Consider the following 21,173-nt stretch of genomic DNA (forward strand, 5'->3'; position numbering starts at 1 on the left):
GCTCCCTCGCATGACGTCATATAAACAGTCTGGGGATTGTGTTTTTTTCTCATTGTAAAATGTAAATATAAATTAAATTAAAATTTAATTTATGCATTTAGCAGACGCTTTTATCCACAGCGAAGTACAGTGCATTCAGGCTATCCAATATATAGGAAATGTATTTGTTTTAAAATGTTATATTAATAAATGCATATTTTCTTCAGCATTACCCAAATTATATAATTTTCTTTGTGACTTTACCTAATTAGGCTATTAAAAACATTAACAACAAAAAAGTGTCAAGTTTGTGAAACTGTATAATGATCTGTTGAATGTTACGTAATTTGAGTTACTAAATCTGTACCGTTTGTTTTACTTTTATAATCTTGTTGTCTTCCTGTATTATTTATTTTATTCATATTGTCATCAAATGTTGTATTAGTTATTACTGTTTATACCAGCAACTGAAAAAAAATCTCTCAATAATATTGCCTGATACATGATGTTTATGTTTACTAAGCTATTAATTAAAAATAAATTATAAGAAATAATGTACTGTTGGGATTTTTCTTTATTTTTTGTCCACAAGTACTCCACTCGATTTGTTATTGGACAGTGTTTTGACATTTTAACTTTTTCTTCTAATTCCTTCACTGAGACATTAAATAGGCCTAAAAAAGGCCTTTTTTTAAATATATATATATATATTTGTGGAGGTACTATGAAATAATTTGTGAAAAAAATGCTGCATTATAAAAGCGAAAATTGATGAATAAATAAAAGATTGATAAATAAATAAAATAAATAAATACCTGACTTGGCTAGACAGTCAAAAATACGTCGTATAGTTTAGGAATTCAAGTACATAATAAAAGACTACAAACATTTTGCTGGAATTTTAATAGACTTCAAATAGCCTACTACTACATAGTGACTAAAAAACGACCTTCTTTTGTAATGTTTTCAATACAATAGATTTGTCCACAAAGTGGCGCTATTCCATGATATAAAACAATAGCTCAAACAATCACTTACGTTCAAACATCAGCAACTAGTTAAGCTATAACTTAGATTAAGGAAACCCTTCCACATCAAAAGACCTTAAACTGGCAAATTACATTTTTTACAGCAATTATTTAAAACAATAATCAGGTTGAATTCAGACACACACAAAAAGGCTAAAATGCTTTTGTAATTTGAAGAGTTTCTGAAAATGACTGATGCTTCCATATAATATTATGACGATTATAAAAAATATATCTGAGAGATTACATTTGAAAGATAATTGCTTTATATTAACATCCATTATTTTAATTCACTGAAAACAAAGAGAAAAAAAAAAGAACTACACCGTAGATCTAGATTTTTAGATGCATTTACTCACAAATAGCCTTTCTGGACACCATATTCTCTCTCAAAAGTCTTCTGAATTCAGAATCAATGCATTGAGACATAACAGTGGAAATGGGTTGCATTGTCCTCTGATAAGCATATCAGCTTCCCAGATAAGATTGAACAAAGTTCAAGGGCAGAACGCAAAGAAAATAATGGAATCAAATGAGTCCAAATGTCTGTTTCCTTAGACTCTTTGTATCTGCAGTCGAGGTGTCCGATGAGGAAAGCTGGACATCCACACAACAGCGCGAGGAGCTTTTGAGCTCGCATTGGAGCCAGCGCTGCTTTTGCTTCGGGTGATGTTCTCCGAACAGTACGTCTTCATTCGGTACAAGTTGGCTTTGCTCTCGCAGCAGCCCATGGAGCTCAGAAGGATGTACGCATCCTTTCTGAAGGCCCTGGTGAAGATGGCGTATAGGAAAGGGTTTGCACACGAGTTGATGGGGTAGAAAAGCACAAGGAGGATCTTAGAGTTGGTCACTGTGATTAGTGGGACTTTGAAGGCCGCAGAGATGGCAAAAAATGAAATAGGCGCCATGCACAGAAAGTCGGTGAAGATCAGAACAGCCATACGTTTGGCGATCTTGGCATCGGCAGCACGTCCGGGGAACTTGGGCTTGCGAACAGCAGTGTAAATGCACACGTAGCAGCTGCAAATCACCAGGAAAGCTCCAACATTGAACAGCAGGAGGAGTATAATGTAAGCTTGGGATAAAGGCGTCTCGATGTCCATTGGCAAGCACATGCTGACTTTGTTGTAGCTGCTGACGCCCATTAACGGGAGGAGAGCCATTCCTAGGCAAAGCACCCATCCGACTACCATTATCGAAGCAGCGTGCCTCAATCCCAGACGGCGTTCCAGACGGAGAGCATGTGTGATCGTGTGCCAGCGCTCAACGGTAATGGTAGACAGCGTATAGATGGATAGTTCGCCGCCAAACATCGACAGAAACCCGGCGATTTCGCATCCCGCTCCATTTTGCCACTCGATAGCGTGCTGACTGTAATGCCCTTGTGTCCTGAGATCCACAGTGGCGATCATAAGCAGATACACACCGATGCAGAGGTCAGCGAAGGCCAGGTGGCACATGAGGAATTTGGGGACAGTCAGTTTGCAGCGGCTGGTGCATAACACAAGCAGCACCGTCAAGTTGCCAGCGATGGCCAGGACATTGATGAACCAAATGGCCACCCGCAAGAAGCTAAATCCAGCGATGTCCTCACAGGGATTGAAAGCATCAGCCTCTGGGCTGCACTGGAGAGCCGTTCGGCGCTGACACAGGTCCAGCTCTGGGTAATAGAAGTCCATGCTGCCAAATGTGTTCTCAGCTGATGTGGATCCAGCAATGTCTGATGCAAAAGGACCATCCAATATTAGAGAGTCATCAGATGTGACGTCAGATGGACTGAGGATAAACACATGGAGAAAATGGTCAGTAAGGTGACATGTAACAGTAACAGTATAGTGAAAAATATTACACTATAATTTGTTGATATATATGAGGTTATTAATGTTAAATTAAACAAAAGCCATTGCAAAAACTTGTTCTTTACCTGAAATAAAATCAACATTAACTAACAATATAAAATAACCTTTTTTAAAAGCTAGTTGCCTGTCACACTCTGTGTCAGAAAGAGCAATGGAGAACAATCTTTAATAAATCCAAAACAAGGGGGTAGTCCACAATAAGAATGGGTGTAACAAACAAACATGAAGTTTGAGACATGACAAACATAGACTGCACAGACTAGTGCTTAAATACATGGGGAAACGAGGCCAATTAACAACACACCTGAACCAAATGAACACAATCAAAAAGGGAGAAACTGGGTCATGGGGAGCACGTGGAGAGAAAAACACACACAGACGGTCCATGGGTGTGACATTGCCAAAGCCAGGGAACATTTCTCATTTTAATTTTAGTAGCTAAAACTAACACTAGTAGTAGTAACTTGATTATTAAAATAACTAAAACTGAAAAAAAAAAAAATCAAAAATGTATTGGCATATTTTAAAAGAACAAATAAAATGGTAGAAACACAAAGCAAAATCACTAAAACTTTTAACTAAATTGAAAAAAAAACAATAAAAAATAATAATACCACATCTGTGATTCTAAACTATAGGCTATGTTTGTATTATAGCTTAGGAGACTTAACTGAGTTCTCGTGTGCTTTTTACAATCTTCTGAAACAAAATGTTCTAGATGTTTAATCTAAAATAATTAGATTAATAAAAATAGGGTAATATTCATAAAATATTCATCAAGGGTAAAGAGCTATAAAATTCATATGGATTACATGGCTGAGATTATCTAGGCTGTGCTTTCCTTTTGATAAACGCAGCCCTGGACTCTTGGAATTTACAGTTTGAAATTCTTGAAATGTGAAGATGCTGAAACATCGTAATAGATGTTTCATCTAAAATGTTTTGAAAGTAATGAAATCAGGAATGAATTAGTCTATTTTTGATATACATCCAGAGTGAAGAGCTATAATATTCATATGGATTGCACAGGTCAGTTAATTTGGTCTAATTCTGATTTCCGCTTTTTCCACTTCTTATTTAAATTATACATAATAGAGTTGAAATACTTCCTTATACTTCTTAATTTTTTTAAACAGCGCATTATAGTGGATACGTATAATTAGAACATTTTTGATTTCTTATTTAAAAAAACTTTACATGATGGAAAGTTGTTGATTTTTTTAAAACTCTGTATCAAATTAAGTATTTTTAGGACTTTTTTGTAAATCAGCATCATTTTTCCCTAAGATGCAGGGCTGAGCAATCAGATAACTAAGTCTTCTTAGTCTTACTTAGCTTGTGAGTTGTCACCACAGTATGATGATCCATTTCCTAATGCAGTGATGACAGATCTCTCTCTATATGAGAACGAGAAAATTGATTTCAGACATAATGAAGGCTATGACATGAAGGCATTGAATTATACTGATGATCTTCTGCTTTGAATTAGAACAGCGAATCATAATATCAAAAATGAATGTTAGGTGTTCTTATTGGAGCTCTATTGGTAATCTCATTACATTAATGATTTTATGGTGTTCAGTGAGCAAGAAGGGCTAGTGATGCTCTTATTCAATATGACAATAAGATAAAATTATATTATTTATATATTTTATTCCTCAATAATACATTGGCGTTTTGATTTGTGTGTTGACCTGTCAAAGTCCCAGCTGAGCAGAGCACAGCAGTGGCTCGGATATGTGAGCTGCGCTTCTCTCAGGCTCTTCAGTCCCTTCAGTGGAGGAAGTCTCTTTAGAGCAAACGCTGAATGAGCCACCAGCATCAGCACCGACTCCAGACCACGAGAGGGCAGTGTTTGCAGTGCTGTGGATGACACATCCCTAGAGGGAAGAGTAGCCAGAAACTTATTTCCAGCACTGAATAAAGAAAAAGACTTTAGACCTTTAGAACATCTTGCAGTTTTGACCTTTTCTTTCTCAGAAATGCACGCTTATATCACAATCCTGAATCCATATCTCTCAATTCTTATATTTTCGTTGCAATTCTGACTTTTTCCTCACAATTCTGACTTTTTTCTCTGAATAGCACACTAATATCTTGCAATTTTGACCTTTTTTTGAAATTCTGGATTAATATCTCAACATTAACATCACAATTCTGACATTGTTTCGTAGTTTTGACTTTTTTCTCTGAATTGCAAATTTATATCTGGCAATTCATAAAAAGTTTATGTCTCGGGTCCGTGTAACGCTGCACAATTACATTTTCAGACCATACAGTCCAAATGCAAAAAAAGAAACCAAACATTCATTTTTTCAGTTACTTCATAAATTAATAATTGCAAATTCTCTCCTTTTTTCAGTTTACCAAATTGTGACTGAAGAAATTATTATTTGAATAAAAATCTAAATTGTCTATTTTTCCATTTTTTTTTATCTTATAATTTGCACTGTGGGCTGTACCATTAGCGCGGGGGGTGGCCGCGGACTGTTTCACAAACTAAATGTATCCTACTAAAACAGTGACACTGAAGGACGGCCCAGAATATGATAGCAAATTGCGCTAAATTGCATGAATGCAATTGCAGCAATTCTGAATTTTCTCAGAATTCTTTTTGCAAAAAATGAACCATTTTCAAGATGATAAACTTGAGCCATTTGCCAAATAAACATGCACATTAAGCATGTACTCCTCCCATCATCAGTGAATCACATACTTTAAATGTATATATGTGAATTTGGACACCCCCCGAGAGGTGCTCAGTCCTGCTTTGTTCCCCTACTGTAATCAATCACACCCAAACCAGTCAAGCAAGGTCTTCAGGTTTTCTTGAAATTTAAAAGCAGGTGAGGTAAAGCTGTGTTCTAGATCAGCGGTTCTCAATTCCATTCCTCGCAAACCCCGGCTCTGCACATTTTGCAAGTTTCTCTTTGTTAACACACATGATTTAGATAATCAGCTCATTAGAAGAACTGTGTTCCCATTGACATGGTCCCTACACAGTGTTCATTGCTCCCTACTCTCTGAGCAGGGGAAATCTGTTGAAGTTTACCTCACTTCGGAACATTTATTCACGGATTTGCGCTGCACAACGTCTTCACAAACGGACAAGTGTGACGTCATATACCCCTGTAAATAAATACAATTTAAATTCACGTCTCGCACACTTCAGTGCACTTTGAAAGGAACATACATTCGATTCAAACCGGAGTCATGGCCAAATATCCTATGATGTCCACTTCGCAAGGCACTTATGTTCGAATAGAACAAACGTCTGAAGCGATAAGAGAGACATACAAAATGTGCAGAGCAGGGGGTCGCGAGGACTGGAATTGAGAAACGCTGGACTAGAGTAAGGTAATGCACCATCTTCAGTCATTCAAAATTATGTCTGATAAGATTTAAAACAAAGCTCTCAGTACAGAGAAGAGGAATTGAGCTCTTCACAGTGAATTTGCAAAAAAAAGGAAAGTCTTATTTCAGCATAATATCACTTACAGCATGGTGGGGCCAAAAGCTTCTTTGAAAGCATCTTCATGAATCACACGCAGATCTTTGTTGTTCTTTAATACCCTGCAAAACAAACAGATTATGCTGTGATTTTACACCGATGTTGTCAGATTTCCTCTGAAACTATTTTAATTCAAGAATTGCTAGTACACAAACAATATAGAAAATAGGATAATAGTAGTATTATATAGTATTTTCTACAATAATCTTTTATTTCCAACAAAAATATTTTTTACAGTGTAAAGCACAATACTGTAGATAAATAGCATTACTAAGCAAAACTGAATGGAGATTAATGGATTCATAATTTGCCAGTATTTACAGTTTATCTATTTTAGTTCCATTGAAGGCATGGCTTTCTATTTCTTGCAATCCATTGTTAAAGAGATTCCTGAGAAGACAAAAAAAAGAGAAAACAATTCATTAGCAGATTATCCGGCAGATTACAAGTGTCAATGATAAATCCCTTGTGATGTTTGTACTGGCTACTGTATACAGGCCACACAATTTGACACCATCAAATTAATTACATACAGACCGATCTTGATTCGCCCTTTTCTGTCAAAGATACCAGAAAATGTAGTTTCATCACAACTATGTTCCTTCTTAGAGAAAAATTGTATCTGTGACGATTTCCAGTCAGATTTAGATCGTATCATAGTACTGAGACTGCTCTCATCAGAGTTACAAATGACCTGTTTTAAAATTAGATTGTTGTTGTACAGTATCTCTCTATTAGTGCTACTGGATCTTAGTGCAGCATTTGACACTATCGACCACAAGATTCTTTTGAATAGACTAGAAAATTATATTGGCATTAGAGGAAGTGCATTGGTATGGTTCAAACTTATTTGACTGTCACCAATTCCTGGTAGTGAAAAAAGAGGTATTTAGGAGGATAGCAAATCACAAGTGCACATGTGCAGTACCTCAAGGCTCAGTACTAGGACCGTTATTTTTCATAACAAACAATGTACTTGTTACAAACTTAGAAGAAAGGCATCTATACTAATATTAGTCTGTTTCTTTCTTATTTCGAGGTCACCGTAGCCACCAGATCCAGACTGTATCCAGATTAGATGGTCACTGCAGCCACCTGGATCAAGCCATATCCAGACCGGAGGGTGGATCAGCACCTAGAGATGCCCTCGACAGGCCTGAATGTCAGCGGAGACCATGTCAACTAGATGAGAGCATCACCTTGACAGCCATTGGGACAAGACCACAGGAACCAGATGAGTCCTCTGCACAATCTGATTTTGTTGCAGCATACAATTAAACTGCGGGTTTCATCTGGCCAGAGGAGAGCAGCACACCATTTTGACACACTACAAAGCTGCTTTGACACAATCTGCATTGTAAAAAGTGGCATATACATTATGGTGACTTGACTTAATTTAAAAATTAAAACTTTAAAATTAAACTTTACTTGGAGTACTAACTGTGCACAATGCTCATTTCATAATATTGAGCCTAAAATGCGTTTTAATGTCACTATCAAGGAGTACTGTATGATATTTGAAAAATATATATTTGAATAATATACAAAATTAGTTGTTCCACTTTAGCAGACTCAAAGTATAACAGTTAAGTATACTAAATGTATAGTTGCAATACTTAAATATGTTAACATAACTATATATTTAGCATGGTATAAATGCATTTCAAATACATTAATATATTTATTTTTCACTATAGGGATGTCCAAATACTACATAAATGTGTGTGCTTCAGGAAGTGTTTGTGATTACAGGCTTTCCTATCTTGTTTGCACACAGATACAGATATTGAATGCTGTGTCTCATACACTTATGAAGACTAAGCAAAGGTTTGATTAACAGCAATCATCCAGGAAAACTTTTTTCATTATATCAGAATTGTAACCCCCCCAAAATGATTCGTCTCTTTCTTGCTTTTGTGCAATACTCTTTAAAACACCAATCTAATACTATGTGGCTATGTCACGAATCCTGTCCATGGACTTTTGTCCAGTTGCCACCAGAGATCACCCTACACCCACATTGACTCTCATACAGACTGTTGCATGTCATGCCGGATTACATTTTCCATCATCCATTGCACTGATTACACACAGGTGTAACCAATCATACACACACTGAGTATTTTGGATTACCCTTTCATTTTATTTTTTGGATTATGTTTGCACCTTGCCTGGACTATTGCTCGTGTTCCTCAGATTACCCCTCCTGTCAAACCCTTTGGATTATTTTCACCATCGATCGACCCACACCTGTTTAATGGAATACTCTTGTGTCTTGCCTATGCCATATATGTTTGCTGGTGTTTGACCCTGCCTGTTTCTGACCATGTTATCTAATAAAGCTTTGCAAATGGATCGACACACCTCACGTCTCTTTACACTCCGTAACAACTCCAGTCTTTAGTGTCACATGATCCTTCTGATTCTTGCGGCTCAAGATACATTTCTTTTTATTCTAAATGTTGGAAACAGTTGTGCTTAATTCATTATACATTTATTCACTTAGCTGACGCTTTTATCCAAAGCGACTTACAATTGCCACATATGTCAGAGGTCGCACAGCTCTGGAGCAACTAGGGGTTAAGTGTCTTGCTCAGGAACACATTGGTGTCTCACAGTGGATTCGAACCCGGGTCTCTCACACCAAAGACATGTGTCTTATCCACTGCGCTAGCACCACCCCATAATTCACATTGTTTGTGCAAACTGTAAACAGCATTAATTTGAAACCAATATCTTTTGTAGCATTATAAATGACATTATTGATACTTTTGATAAATTTAATGTGTCTTTGTCGAATAAAAGTATTAATTTCTTTAAAAAAAACATCTCTGACCCCAAACTTGCAAAGGATAATAAACCTGCGTGTGATGTAACCAGTTACCAACATTAGAGAACTGTGAAAACATGAAAGTTTAAAAAATGAATCAAGAATTCTGGGAATTCTTGGTCTATGGAGGTTACAGCCCTGAATCCATATTGTGATTTGTGAGATACTTACATTGTGGTGAATTCACTCGTCATTCCGATGAAAGCGTTCGGTGGGACTGAATGCAGGTTAAGATTATCACAAATATACCTAAAATGAAAAAAAAACTTTAGTATTTGAAACAATATATCGGATAAAGCTCGTGGACAAAGTCTCCTAATCTAATACACTTCTCAGACATTGTTCTGGCTCAAAGCTCTCATAGAGTGCGTATGTCTGTGTATCTTTCATAACACTCCATTTTCTGTCAGCTTGAGAAAAATAAAAGACGGTAGCATGGCCGCATTACAGCTACATTATTACTTTCCATCATTCAATCTCACTCACCACATCTCTCACACAAACCAGTGAAATAACAGCCGAAAACTCACAGAATGAAATCAGACTCCAGGGAGAAGATGGAAGTAAGGTCAGGGAATACATTTATGCCGGTGTTGGAAATGCTCCTGTAGATGTATCAAAACAATAGGACTTAGGTTTTTATCGGTACAAGAAAACATAACAAAAAAAAAACAAATTGAGATTCTAGTCTGTTATACCACATTCATATTTTGTGAATTTACAAACTGTATGAGTGTGTGTGCATTTGTTTTTCTTAAAAGTTACCCAAAATATATGTAATTTTGTATATCGTTTGATATATAGAATTCTATATATGTAATTACACTTACAAATTATAAATACAAATTATAATAAATATATATAACAAAAAAATCAATATGGAAATTATATATATATATATATATATATATATATATATATATATATATATATATATAAATATAAAAATGTTGTTAAAATATGTGTGAAGATTTTAGAAAAACATTTCAAACGGCACTTAAAGGCCTTTGCATCTGAACTCTTTACATATAGCTTGGGGAAGAACTGCTCACAGGTATCTCAGCTTGGGAAGGTGGTTAAATGCCCGCTTGTGGATGTGAACAAGGCTTCGTGTGTTCTGGATTGAGCTGTGGCACAAATTATTGCATGAGGAATCACAAACAAACAACACATTTCTGTGAAAAGAACTTTCTGTTTCAGACTGTTATAATTACGACAAGCAATTAAATATAGTTATTATATGATCCGTGAATCACTTTCATTGTTCGAGTGGTTTCTTACATCTCTGAGACATTCAGAAGGTTGTTGAAGGCTTCTGTCTCTATGGTTTCCACTGATATGCTCTGGGCGATTTCTCTGGATCCAAAAACAAGAACAGATGAACAAAGTAAGAGGTAAAATGTGTCCCAAAACACATAGAAAGTACAGGTCAAATATGAATTCATGTTGACTTTGGCATATTATAAACTTTGATAGATGGAGCTTGGATTGTGTATATAAATTTCTGTACATTGTAATGTTATTTATAATGTACACTATCAATGCATTGGCTGACAGCAACTATAAAACCATTTGGAACTGGAAATTGTTTCTTAAAAATTATGACTCTCATTTATGAGTAAATGATGAAAAAAAACTATGAGTGAATAATCCCAAAATTACTGCCAAGTAATCAAAGATCTGAACATAACTGTTGTAATGCTGAATTACGTAAATGCATGCATTAAACAAATGTGATGCTGTTTAACATATTTAATGCCATTTGTAATTTCTGTATTATGTATTATGACTACAACAAAATCATCCTATGAATTTAATATCCCCTAAACTCCAAACAGTTAATAAACAATCCTTTTTAGGCTTTAAGTGTAGGCTTTAAGCGATCAGTATATCAGCATTAAATTCAAACACACATGTAATGTAATGTTAAAAGGATCGGGGTTGGTAAGATTTCTTAATATTTTTTAAAGAAGTTTCTTATGCTCACTGAGGCTGCATATATGTTTGATCAAAAATCAAGTACAAACTGTAATATTGTAAATAATAAATAGATTTTTTTTAAATAATAAAATGTCATCATTAATCCAGTCTTCAGTGTCACATGATCTTTCAGAAATCATTCTAATATGCTGATTTGCTGCTCAAGAAACATCTTATTATAACCAGTGTTGAAAAGTATACATTGATTTTTTTTCAAATCCTAAACTTTTGAATGGTACATGTGCTACAATCGTACTTCACATCCAAATATTTATGAATACTAATAAGATTACATTTCCCCGAATCTGTCTGTAACCACGTTTACTTTTTAAAAATTATTATTATTGTTGTTAAATATTATTGCGTATGTTCTGGTCACATTCTACAATTCTACTTTTTAATTTAAAAAGGGTTATGATAGTTTATAAAGGTTAGTTCCAGTATGATTTTTTTTCAGTGTAGCCCATATAATCCAAACACATTTTATCCATTTCGAGAGCAAGAGATGGCTAGTTTTGGACAAATGACGAAGAAATTCAATCCCAAAAGAGAGGATGATACTTCACAAAATCTGATGGATACTAAGTATGATGTTAAAACTGTCATTGACAAAATACTGCTCTTTTTAATGCCCTCTATTCTCACACACACACACACACACAAATCTATTCTGTGCAAACGTTCAAACTGTTCCTCCTAACTTGGATGTCCTGAGCTTTTTCAAAGGCTGCAAGGAAAAATTGGCATTGAGATCTCATTCTACTCTGCGTTCTGAAAAAGGGAGTAAACATCAAAGATGTTCCTCACAGATCACATTGTGTGGATGGCATTACCCTTCACTGGACATCTGGTTATCTGTCATCATTTTTTTTTTAAAAGTGACTACTCACATTCTTTTTACTCCCTTCAGGCCGTCGAAACTGTGAGTGCTGATGGTTCTCGCTGAGATGTAGTTCAAAACTCTGAAATTAAGATGAATAATCATAATTTCACATTCATTAGGTGTTACTAGTGATTTGAATAAGCCCTATTGCAACCACATACAGTAGCAACACACTATAACAACCATTCAGAACACCTTAGCAAATCATACTTTCTTTAGAAAGAGTAAAAACATTTTCATCCAATGTTGTAGATGAAATTAATAAACTTTAAAGCTTGATCATTCAGTGGAAAACTGGGGTAGAATACAAGGCAATGAGCATCTTCTAAAGCGTACAAGGTTTAATAAGCCTCAAGGAAGTTTTACGTCAGCAATGCACTTCCACGCTAAGACAAAGCAGATAAAAACTTATCCAGCAAGGACCAAAATCTGAAAGGAACAGACAACTGACCTTCATTCTTTTAGCACCTAAAACCGAGTAAAATAAAACTATTCAGATTAGTATACTGAATACTATTACATCACTAGCTCACTAATGGCACCTCTGCAGTGAATGGGTGCCGTCAGAATGAGAGTTCAAACAGCTGATCAAAATTCAAAACATTACAATAATCCACACCACTCCAGTAACATCGAGAAGCGAAAAAAAAAAAAATGGTGTTTGTAAGAAACAAATCTATCATTCTGACGGCACCCATTCACTGCAGAGCAAGTGATACAATGCTACATTTTTGATAAAAAAAAAACTGAGGGTGAGTATATTTTTATTTTGGGTAAACCATTCCTTTGGATTTGCCTGAGTAAGTGCTGTGTCTCTGTCTGACAGATAGTATTTGCAGCAATAATTAAAAAGTAAATATTCAATAAAAACATTTATTGAACCCCTAATTTTCAAACGACAATCAAATTTTCCAATGCATTGCTAAAAATGACAATGCAAATTGCATGTAATTACAACACTTTATGTCTTGCATGTCTAGGCCGAGTTTAAACCACTGCACTTGGATAATTATCACTGTTGTTTTTTTTTGGGAGAGGGTCACCGTGCTCTCAGAGTTTGCAATTGTGAAGTGCTGCTTGATTCATCACTTACAGTGCAGGTTTAATGATGTGAGTGTGAAGTTGCTGCCCGGCCCTTGTTAGTACATACAGAAGCCTCAAAACATGATTAAGTGCTAAAAATAGTATGCATGTTTTTTGTTGTTGTTGTTTGTTTATTAAGCTTGAAAAGCATGCTAATAATTAAATGCAGATTCTATTAATATACAGCTGTATCCTCTAAGGTAAGATCTGAAGGAACCCTCTTTCGCAAAGTATTAAGCAGCAATAAATACTTTGCCTTGTAAACAAGACATACTGTAAGGTCATATTATTTCTGTGATGCAGAAAACGGACAGAATTTACTACGCAATGCAGAATTGTATGGATATCTCTTAATTTTGGATTGATAAATCTAAGATAAAGCTGTAATAAACGAATTCAATTAAAAACTGTTACTGTTTAGAATCAAAGGCATTCACTACAACCTGCCAAAATAAAAGTTTAACTTGACTAAAGTAAATTTAAAATACATTTTTATGATTTCATTTTTATTAGTAGTAAATAGAAAAATTACTATTACATTAGCATATTATTATTGGTATTACAATAAATTATTATTATTAAAAATCTTGTATACTGATATTGTTTGATATTATTAATAATTAAAATGTATGTTTTATGTGGTCAAGTATTTTTTATAGAGGCTTCATCCAAAACTGTGTCAAAGATTTATAAAAATAAATAAAAAATATGTGGCCGGATGATCATAGTTCTGAATGCCTTTAAGGACATTATCATTTACTGTATCTTATGTTCATGATTGCCTGGAGCTCATATCTCCGAAATCATTTTTAAATAGCTGCTATCTTTATAAATAAACCACAGATTTGTGTTTTAAACAACTACATTCTCACCTGAAATACTCTTAAAACTACATTTCATGACAGAATAACAGTGATATTTTCAAAATTATGCAAATAAATGCTGTTTGAAATACAATGCTGTGTAAACTCAACCAATCGCAGCATGTCCAGTGCCCAAGTCCCGCTCCCAAAAGTTCCTGACCTTTGAAAAAGTACTACCTCGCCAGCAGGGACTTTCTGAGGGGCAAATTTTAACTGGGTATTTAATTAAGATCCTGGTTCCCGTGGTGGAAACACACTGAGTACCTCAGCTACCACCCCAAAGTCCCAACCTTTTTGATTGCACGCAATTCTTATCAGGGCTCAAGGTTATACTAGAGGAAGAAGATGATTTCAAGGCCTCAAGGACATTAAACACTGGCTCTCTGTACACAATCAGCTCAGCGGGTGCCATGGCAAGCTGAACCAAGAGACACATCAGTCAGACAAAACTACTTGACCCATCTATTTTGAATAGTAATTGTCATAAGCTTGCCACATGTCAATAACCCCTCCATTGCTTTTTTTAAGAACAGGGAGAAGTGCCATGAGTAAGCAGGACTATAACGAGAAGCAAATATTGCATCACCACTGCTCCTTAGAAGAACAGCTACTAGTAACAAGCCTGTTAGTGTTTTCAGAGCTAAAGGAAAGTTATTGTGATCATGCTAACAAGCTGGGAGGAGCTAAAAAATTTAATGGAAGAAACTGCACATCTAAACATAGGGAATATAGGAAGAGAAGTCTCAGTGCTTCTGCATCAGCAGCACGCATCGTGGTACTGATACAGAAGAGAAGAAATGTTTGTTTTCTTTGTGCACAAAAAGCATTCTCGTAGCTTCATAACATTACAGTTGACCCACTGATGTCACATGGATTTAAAGCAATACTCCAGCCCAAAATGAAAGTTTTGTCATTAATCACTTACCCCCATGTTGTTCCAAACCCGTAAAAGCTTTGTTCGTCTTTGGAACACAATTTAAGATATTTTGGATGAAAACCGGAAGTTTTGTGACTGTCCCATAGACTTCCAAGTAAAATACACTGTCAACGTCCAGAAAAGTATGAAAAGCATCGTCATAATAATTTTGTAATATTTATAATTTGAAGACGAACTAAGCTTTTACGGGTTTGGAACGACATGGAGGTAAGTGATTAATGACAAAACTTTATTTTTGAGGTGGAGTATCCCTTTAACAATGTCTTTACTACCTTTAGTTGTGTTGTGTCCCATGGAAAGTCAGAGAGCTCTCGGATTTCATCAGAAATATCTTAATTTGTGTTCCAAAGAAGAACAAAGATCTGACGGGTTATGGAACGACACGAGGGTGCGTAATTAAGGACAGATTTTTTTTTTTGATAGATAGATAGATAGATAGATAGATAGATAGATAGATAGATAGATAGATAGATAGATAGATAGATAGATAGATAGATAGATAGATAGATAGATAGATAGATAGATAGATAGATAGATAGATAGATACCTTCTCTTTCAATTGTGTTTTTAAAAGATCCAGTTTGGTATTAAAATTGGTCAACATGTGACCGAAACTTTGCCTTGTTGCCTTGTTTTTTCAGTAAATTGCTTACACTTCTTTAATCTCGCTTGTGACTTTTTAAGTTTTGTGAGTGTGCAGACTTTTTTCAAGTATTTTACTTTTAAGTCCTAAGAAGACAACATTATACTGTAAAAATAGATTTTCAAGTAAATAAAACAATGAATGCAAGAGTAAGTTTTACAAAAAAAAAAAGAAAAAAAAATATTTATATATGTTTAATTTAATGTATTACTTGAAATTTGCAACCAATTTCTGAGTGAAAATTTTTGTACACCATTTTTTGTTTATTGTATAAGATGTATATAGGAATGCTGTTACATTTTTCATATTGTTACATATATATTATGTTGCTTATACTATTAACAATGTTGTAATTTTATACCATTTATCAACCAAACCAATGGCTTAGTGGCATTTTTTTTTAAACATTGTCATAAATATTGTGTTGACAGCATTGACAAAAATGTTGGTACATTTTGTAGATATTAAATGGGTAAATACAGATAGCTATTTATTTATAAATCAGATTACTAAATGGGTCACATGCATGTTTAGACTACAGATGCATTTGTGATGGTCAGTTATGAAACAGAGCCACAGATAAGCTCATTCTCTCTCTCTTTTGGGGTGTTGTTATCTGTTGGATATTAGATCCACGAGCCTTTAGAAATATATTGAGAAGAGAATAAACTGAATGCGGACACACAATTCCTGAGAAATGGGAATGACCCTCCAAATCACACCTTAAAATAAAATGACATACTGTACCTCCCATTTAGTCCTATTTTCATATTTAACATTCTGTACTATAATACAAGCATTCTCATGACATAATTAAGCTGAATTGACTTGGGTGTGTTACATGTGACCACAAGTGAGATGGCGCCGCACATGGCTGCTTCAGTGCTTGGCTCTCCAGTGTTTGTACTGTTTTTGTTCGTTTTTCCTGTTTTTTGTTTAACAAACACGATCAGTTTCACCAGGGATGAACTGCTGAACATTCGGCAGAACACACCACATGATATTTTTCCGGATTTCTATTATACAGACGTTTTACTGAACATTGTTATCGGAGGAGCAGCGGCGCTGATCAAGCGCTTCAGGACGCGCAGACGGGGAAAGCGAGCGGGAGCGCTCGTCAGACTCAGGAAGCGCGGATTTCGAACGCCGTTGCCTAGCATCCATCTCGCAAATCTCCGCTCTCTACCCAACAAAACGGACGAACTCCTTTTGCTCTCTCGGACAAATAAGGATTTCTCTCACTCTGCTGCTCTGTGTTTCACGGAAACCTGGCTGAATGACGCCATACCGGACAGCGCACTCCATCTGCCGGACTTTCAGCTGTTTAGAGCGGATCGCGACGCAGAATCAACGGGGAAATCGCGCGGCGGCGGGACATGCTTTTACATCAATGAACGGTGGTGTACAGATGTAACTGTGTTAAAGAAGATGTGCTGTCCTGATCTAGAAACGCAGTTTATCAACTGCAAGCCGTTCTATTCGCCGCGGGAGTTTCACTCGCTCATTCTGGTCAGTGTTTACATTCCACCTCAAGCACATGTGAGCTCAGCTTTACAGAAACTCGCTGATCAGATCACAGACACAGAACAACAACACCCGGACTCTGTTTTAATCATTCTTGGGGACTTTAATAAAGCCAATCTCTCCCGTGAACTGCCAAAATACAGACAGCATGTTACCTGTCCCACCAGAGACAGTAATATACTGGATCACTGTTACACCACAATAAAGGATGCATATCACTCTGTTCCACGAGCAGCTTTGGGACGTTCTGATCACTGTCTGGTTCATCTTATACCGACCTACAAGCAGAAACTTAAATCTGCTAAACCTGTAGTAAAGACTGTGAAGAGATGGACCAGCGAAACAGAGCAGGATTTACAATCTTGTTTTGACATCACAGACTGGAGCGTTTTTGAAGCTGCTACCACCGATCTGGACGAACTCACAGAGACTGTAACATCCTATATTAGTTTCTGTGAGGATATATGCATTCCTACCAGGACTTATTTAACATTCAACAATGATAAGCCATGGTTTACAGTAAAACTCAGACACCTTCGTCAGGCCAAAGAGGATGCCTACAGAAATGGGGACAGGGTCTTGTACAATCAGGCCAGGAACACACTGAACAAAGAGATTAGAGCGGCTAAAAAGACCTATGCTAAAAAGTTGGAAGACCAGTTTACTTCCAACGACTCTACTTCAGTTTGGAGAGGACTGAGAGCCATCACAAACTACAAGACACCATCCCCTTGCACTGAGGCTAATCAACGACTTGCTAACGACCTGAATGAGTTTTATTGTAGATTTGAAACCCCCAACACCCACTCTGACCATCTCCCTGCACAACCATTAACACCTCCTGCAATCCCCCTCTCCATACCTCCTGCTCTTCAAATCTGTGAAGATGATGTGCGCCAGGTCTTCAAGAAAAACAAAAGAAGAAAAGCACCAGGCCCAGATGGCGTTACACCAGCCTGTCTGAAAATCTGTGCTGACCAGCTGGCCCCCATCTTTTCACAGATCTTCAACAGATCTCTGGAGTTGTGTGAAGTGCCTTCCTGCTTCAAACGCTCCACCATAATCCCCATTCCAAAGAAACCCAAGATAACAGGACTTAACGACTACAGACCTGTGGCTCTAACGTCTGTCGTCATGAAGTCGTTTGAAAAGCTGGTTCTGGCTTATCTGAAGGACATCACTGGACCCTTACTGGACCCCCTGCAGTTTGCGTACCGAGCAAACAGGTCCGTGGATGATGCAATCAACATGGCATTGCACTTCATCCTGCAACATCTGGACAAAACAGGGACTTATGTGAGGATCCTGTTTGTGGACTTTAGTTCGGCTTTCAACACCATCATCCCAACAACCCTCCAGACCAAACTGACCCAGCTCTCTGTTCCTAGCTCTATCTGTCAGTGGATCACCAGCTTTCTGACAGATAGGCAACAGTTAGTGAGACTGGGGAAATTCATGTCAAACAGCTGCTCCACCAACACTGGTGCCCCTCAGGGATGTGTTCTCTCCCCTCTGCTCTTCTCCCTGTACACCAACGACTGCACCTCTAAAGACCCCTCTGTCAAGCTCCTGAAGTTTGCAGACGACACTACAGTCATCGGCCTCATCCAGGACGGTGACGAGTCTGCTTACAGACAGGAGGTTGAGCAGCTGGCTGTCTGGTGCAGTCTTAACAACCTGGAGCTGAACACGCTCAAAACAGTGGAGATGACTGTGGACTTTAGGAGAAACCCCCCTGCACTTTCCCCACTCACCATCATGAACAGCACTGTGGCTGCAGTGGAGTCATTCAGATTCCTGGGAACCACCATCTCTCAGGACCTGAAGTGGGACAATCACATTGGCTCCATTGTGAAAAAAGCCCAACAAAGGTTGTACTTCCTTCGCCAGCTGAGGAAGTTTAACCTGCCACAGGAGCTGCTGAAACAGTTCTACTCAGCCGTCATTGAGTCAGTCCTGTGTACTTCAATTACTGTCTGGTTTGGTTCAGCTACAAAATCAGATATCAGAAGACTACAGAGAACTGTTCGGACTGCTGAAAGGATTATTGGTGCTCCCCTGCCCACCCTCCAAGAACTGTACACATCCAGAGTGAGGAAAAGGACTCAGAAAATCACTCTGGATCCCTCACATCCAAGTCACCCCATCTTTGAACTTTTGCCATCTGGCCGGCGCCTCAGAGCCGCAAATACAAGAACAGCAAGGCACAAGAATAGTTTCTTCCCCCAGGCAATCTACCTCATGAACAGTTAAATGTTTTCCACTTAAACTTATGCTTATGCAAAAATGTGCAATATCCTTATATTTATTTGTTACCCCTCCATCCTAGAACATTCCTGCATCTCACTCGATCCTATTCCATTATCATTTATAGCACAATTGTTTATACACTTATTTATTTGACAATTTGTAATTCTCCCGTAATTGTTTTTTTTTTTTTTTTTTTTTTTTTTTTTTTTTTCTGTGTGTTGTTGTGTGTCTGTTTACTGGAAGCTTATGTCACTAAAACAAATTCCTTGTATGCGCAAGCATACTTGGCAATAAAGCTCTTTCTGATTCTGATTCTGATTCTGATTCTGATTCTGATTCTGATGTACATGATATTCTAGATGTTTATTATCAAAGTGAATCACTGCAGACAAAGCCTTATTTCACATAGTCTCTAACCACCAAACATCTATCATTGATAAACTTTGTGCAATTGCAAAAATCCATTGGCACGTTTTGAACTAAATATACATGAGTGATCTTGATATGAGTGAATGTCTGTTTCTGAACCTATAAGTCTTGACTATGAAAACCATAACTCTTACAGTGACTCTTAAAAGTAATGTTAAAGTCAATTAGGCTAATGCAATGACGACGCACAGTTTGGTACACCGTATAATATGCATTTAATGTCTAGTTAAATGTGAGCTATAAGGTGATGAGATGCAGTGTGCTTACAGTCTGCTGTGAGTCCTGCTCTTCAGGCTCTCCGTCGCGCTGTTACAGGTGATGCTCTTCTGAGAACAGCGACAGATCTCCGGACAAACGAAACACACTCCTCCGCAGAAAGACATCAGCAGAGCAGAGACGAGCAGCAGGAGACATCTCCACATTGTCTCCTAATGTTTTTGCCTTTAAAAAAAATGAAACGTCCGCTTTTCGCCGGATTTCTGGCTGGTGACTGACGGGAATCAAATGCGCGTAACAGTAGCGGATTCCTCGAGTGGCTTACATCTTTATGAGTTAGTCGAAAGACTTCAAGCTACTAGTCTGATAGTGCACTGTATAGACAGTACTTGTTCACAGTCGTTTCAGAGGATCGGGTCTGGGAGAAGTAAACTGTTAAGCTTGTCTTCTTGAGTCTTATCAGAAATAACAAGGAACGCGCTGCGCGTGGCCCGTCAAAAAAATTTAACAAAATAGACAACCCACACACGCGCGCGCGTGCACACACGGCATAGATAGTGTATAGACAGACAATCACGTACATAAAGAATTAAACATTAATATATGTTTTTATTTTGACTGAATCAACATTACATGTAAAAAAAGTCATATTTTAGGTCAAGTAAATATAATACAATTATAGATAATTAGACAGACGGAAAAGAATCATGTAGCCTAGATGATAGATCATATGTGACATAAGGGTCCATTTTTGGAAAGCTACATAAATAAGCTTTTATTGATGTATGATTTGTTAGGATAGGACAATATTTGGCCAAGATATCTGAAAATCTGCAATATGAGGATGCAAAAAAAAAAAAAAAAAAAAGAGAAAATATCCTTTAAAGTCCAAATGAAGTCCTTAGCAATGCATATTACTAATCAAAAATTAAGTTTTCATACCGTTACGGTAGAAAATTTAGAAATATCTTCATGGAACATTAATGATTTTTGGCATAATTTTTCTTTTTTATAATTTTGGTGCATACAATGTATTGTTGTCTACTGCTACAAATATACCTGTGCGATTTAAGATTTAATGTTTTGTGGTTCAAGGTAACATATTAACATATGAACATAATTTTATTATAGAAATCGTATAAAGTTATATCTTATTCT

The 21,173-nt window shown here is 36.7% G+C and overlaps 1 protein-coding gene and 1 pseudogene across 1 annotated transcript; one reads left to right on the forward strand and one right to left on the reverse strand.

Annotated features, from left to right (window-relative positions):
- Positions 1 to 878: 878 nt before the first annotated feature.
- LOC132156728 (lutropin-choriogonadotropic hormone receptor-like) lies at positions 879 to 20,400 on the reverse strand. The gene is made up of 11 exons (XM_059565711.1): positions 20,067 to 20,400; positions 12,078 to 12,149; positions 10,489 to 10,563; positions 10,260 to 10,334; positions 9,738 to 9,812; positions 9,379 to 9,456; positions 6,699 to 6,767; positions 6,365 to 6,439; positions 4,561 to 4,746; positions 4,198 to 4,263; positions 879 to 2,783 (listed from the first exon to the last, which is right to left on the reverse strand). The coding sequence occupies exons 1-11, from the start codon at positions 20,219 to 20,221 to the stop codon at positions 1,562 to 1,564; spliced, it is 2,148 nt and encodes a 715-aa protein (XP_059421694.1). The 5' UTR covers positions 20,222 to 20,400; the 3' UTR covers positions 879 to 1,561.
- The window catches only part of LOC132157559 (acyl-coenzyme A oxidase-like protein), a 47,763-nt pseudogene continuing 46,893 nt past the window's right edge, over positions 20,304 to 21,173 (forward strand).

Source organism: Carassius carassius, chromosome 14, assembly GCF_963082965.1.
Source record: "Carassius carassius chromosome 14, fCarCar2.1, whole genome shotgun sequence".
Lineage (NCBI taxonomy): Eukaryota > Metazoa > Chordata > Actinopteri > Cypriniformes > Cyprinidae > Carassius > Carassius carassius.

Coding starts and splice junctions, on each gene's coding strand:
- LOC132156728 (XM_059565711.1), bottom strand. CDS start 20,221: ATGTGGAGATGTCTCCTGCTGCTCGTCTCTGCTCTGCTGATGTCTTTC. Junction 10,564..12,077: donor CTGAAGGGAGTAAAAAGAAT/GTGAGTAGTCAC, acceptor TTTTGGATCCAG/AGAAATCGCCCAGAGCATAT. Junction 6,440..6,698: donor GGAACTAAAATAGATAAACT/GTAAATACTGGC, acceptor TTTGTTTTGCAG/GGTATTAAAGAACAACAAAG.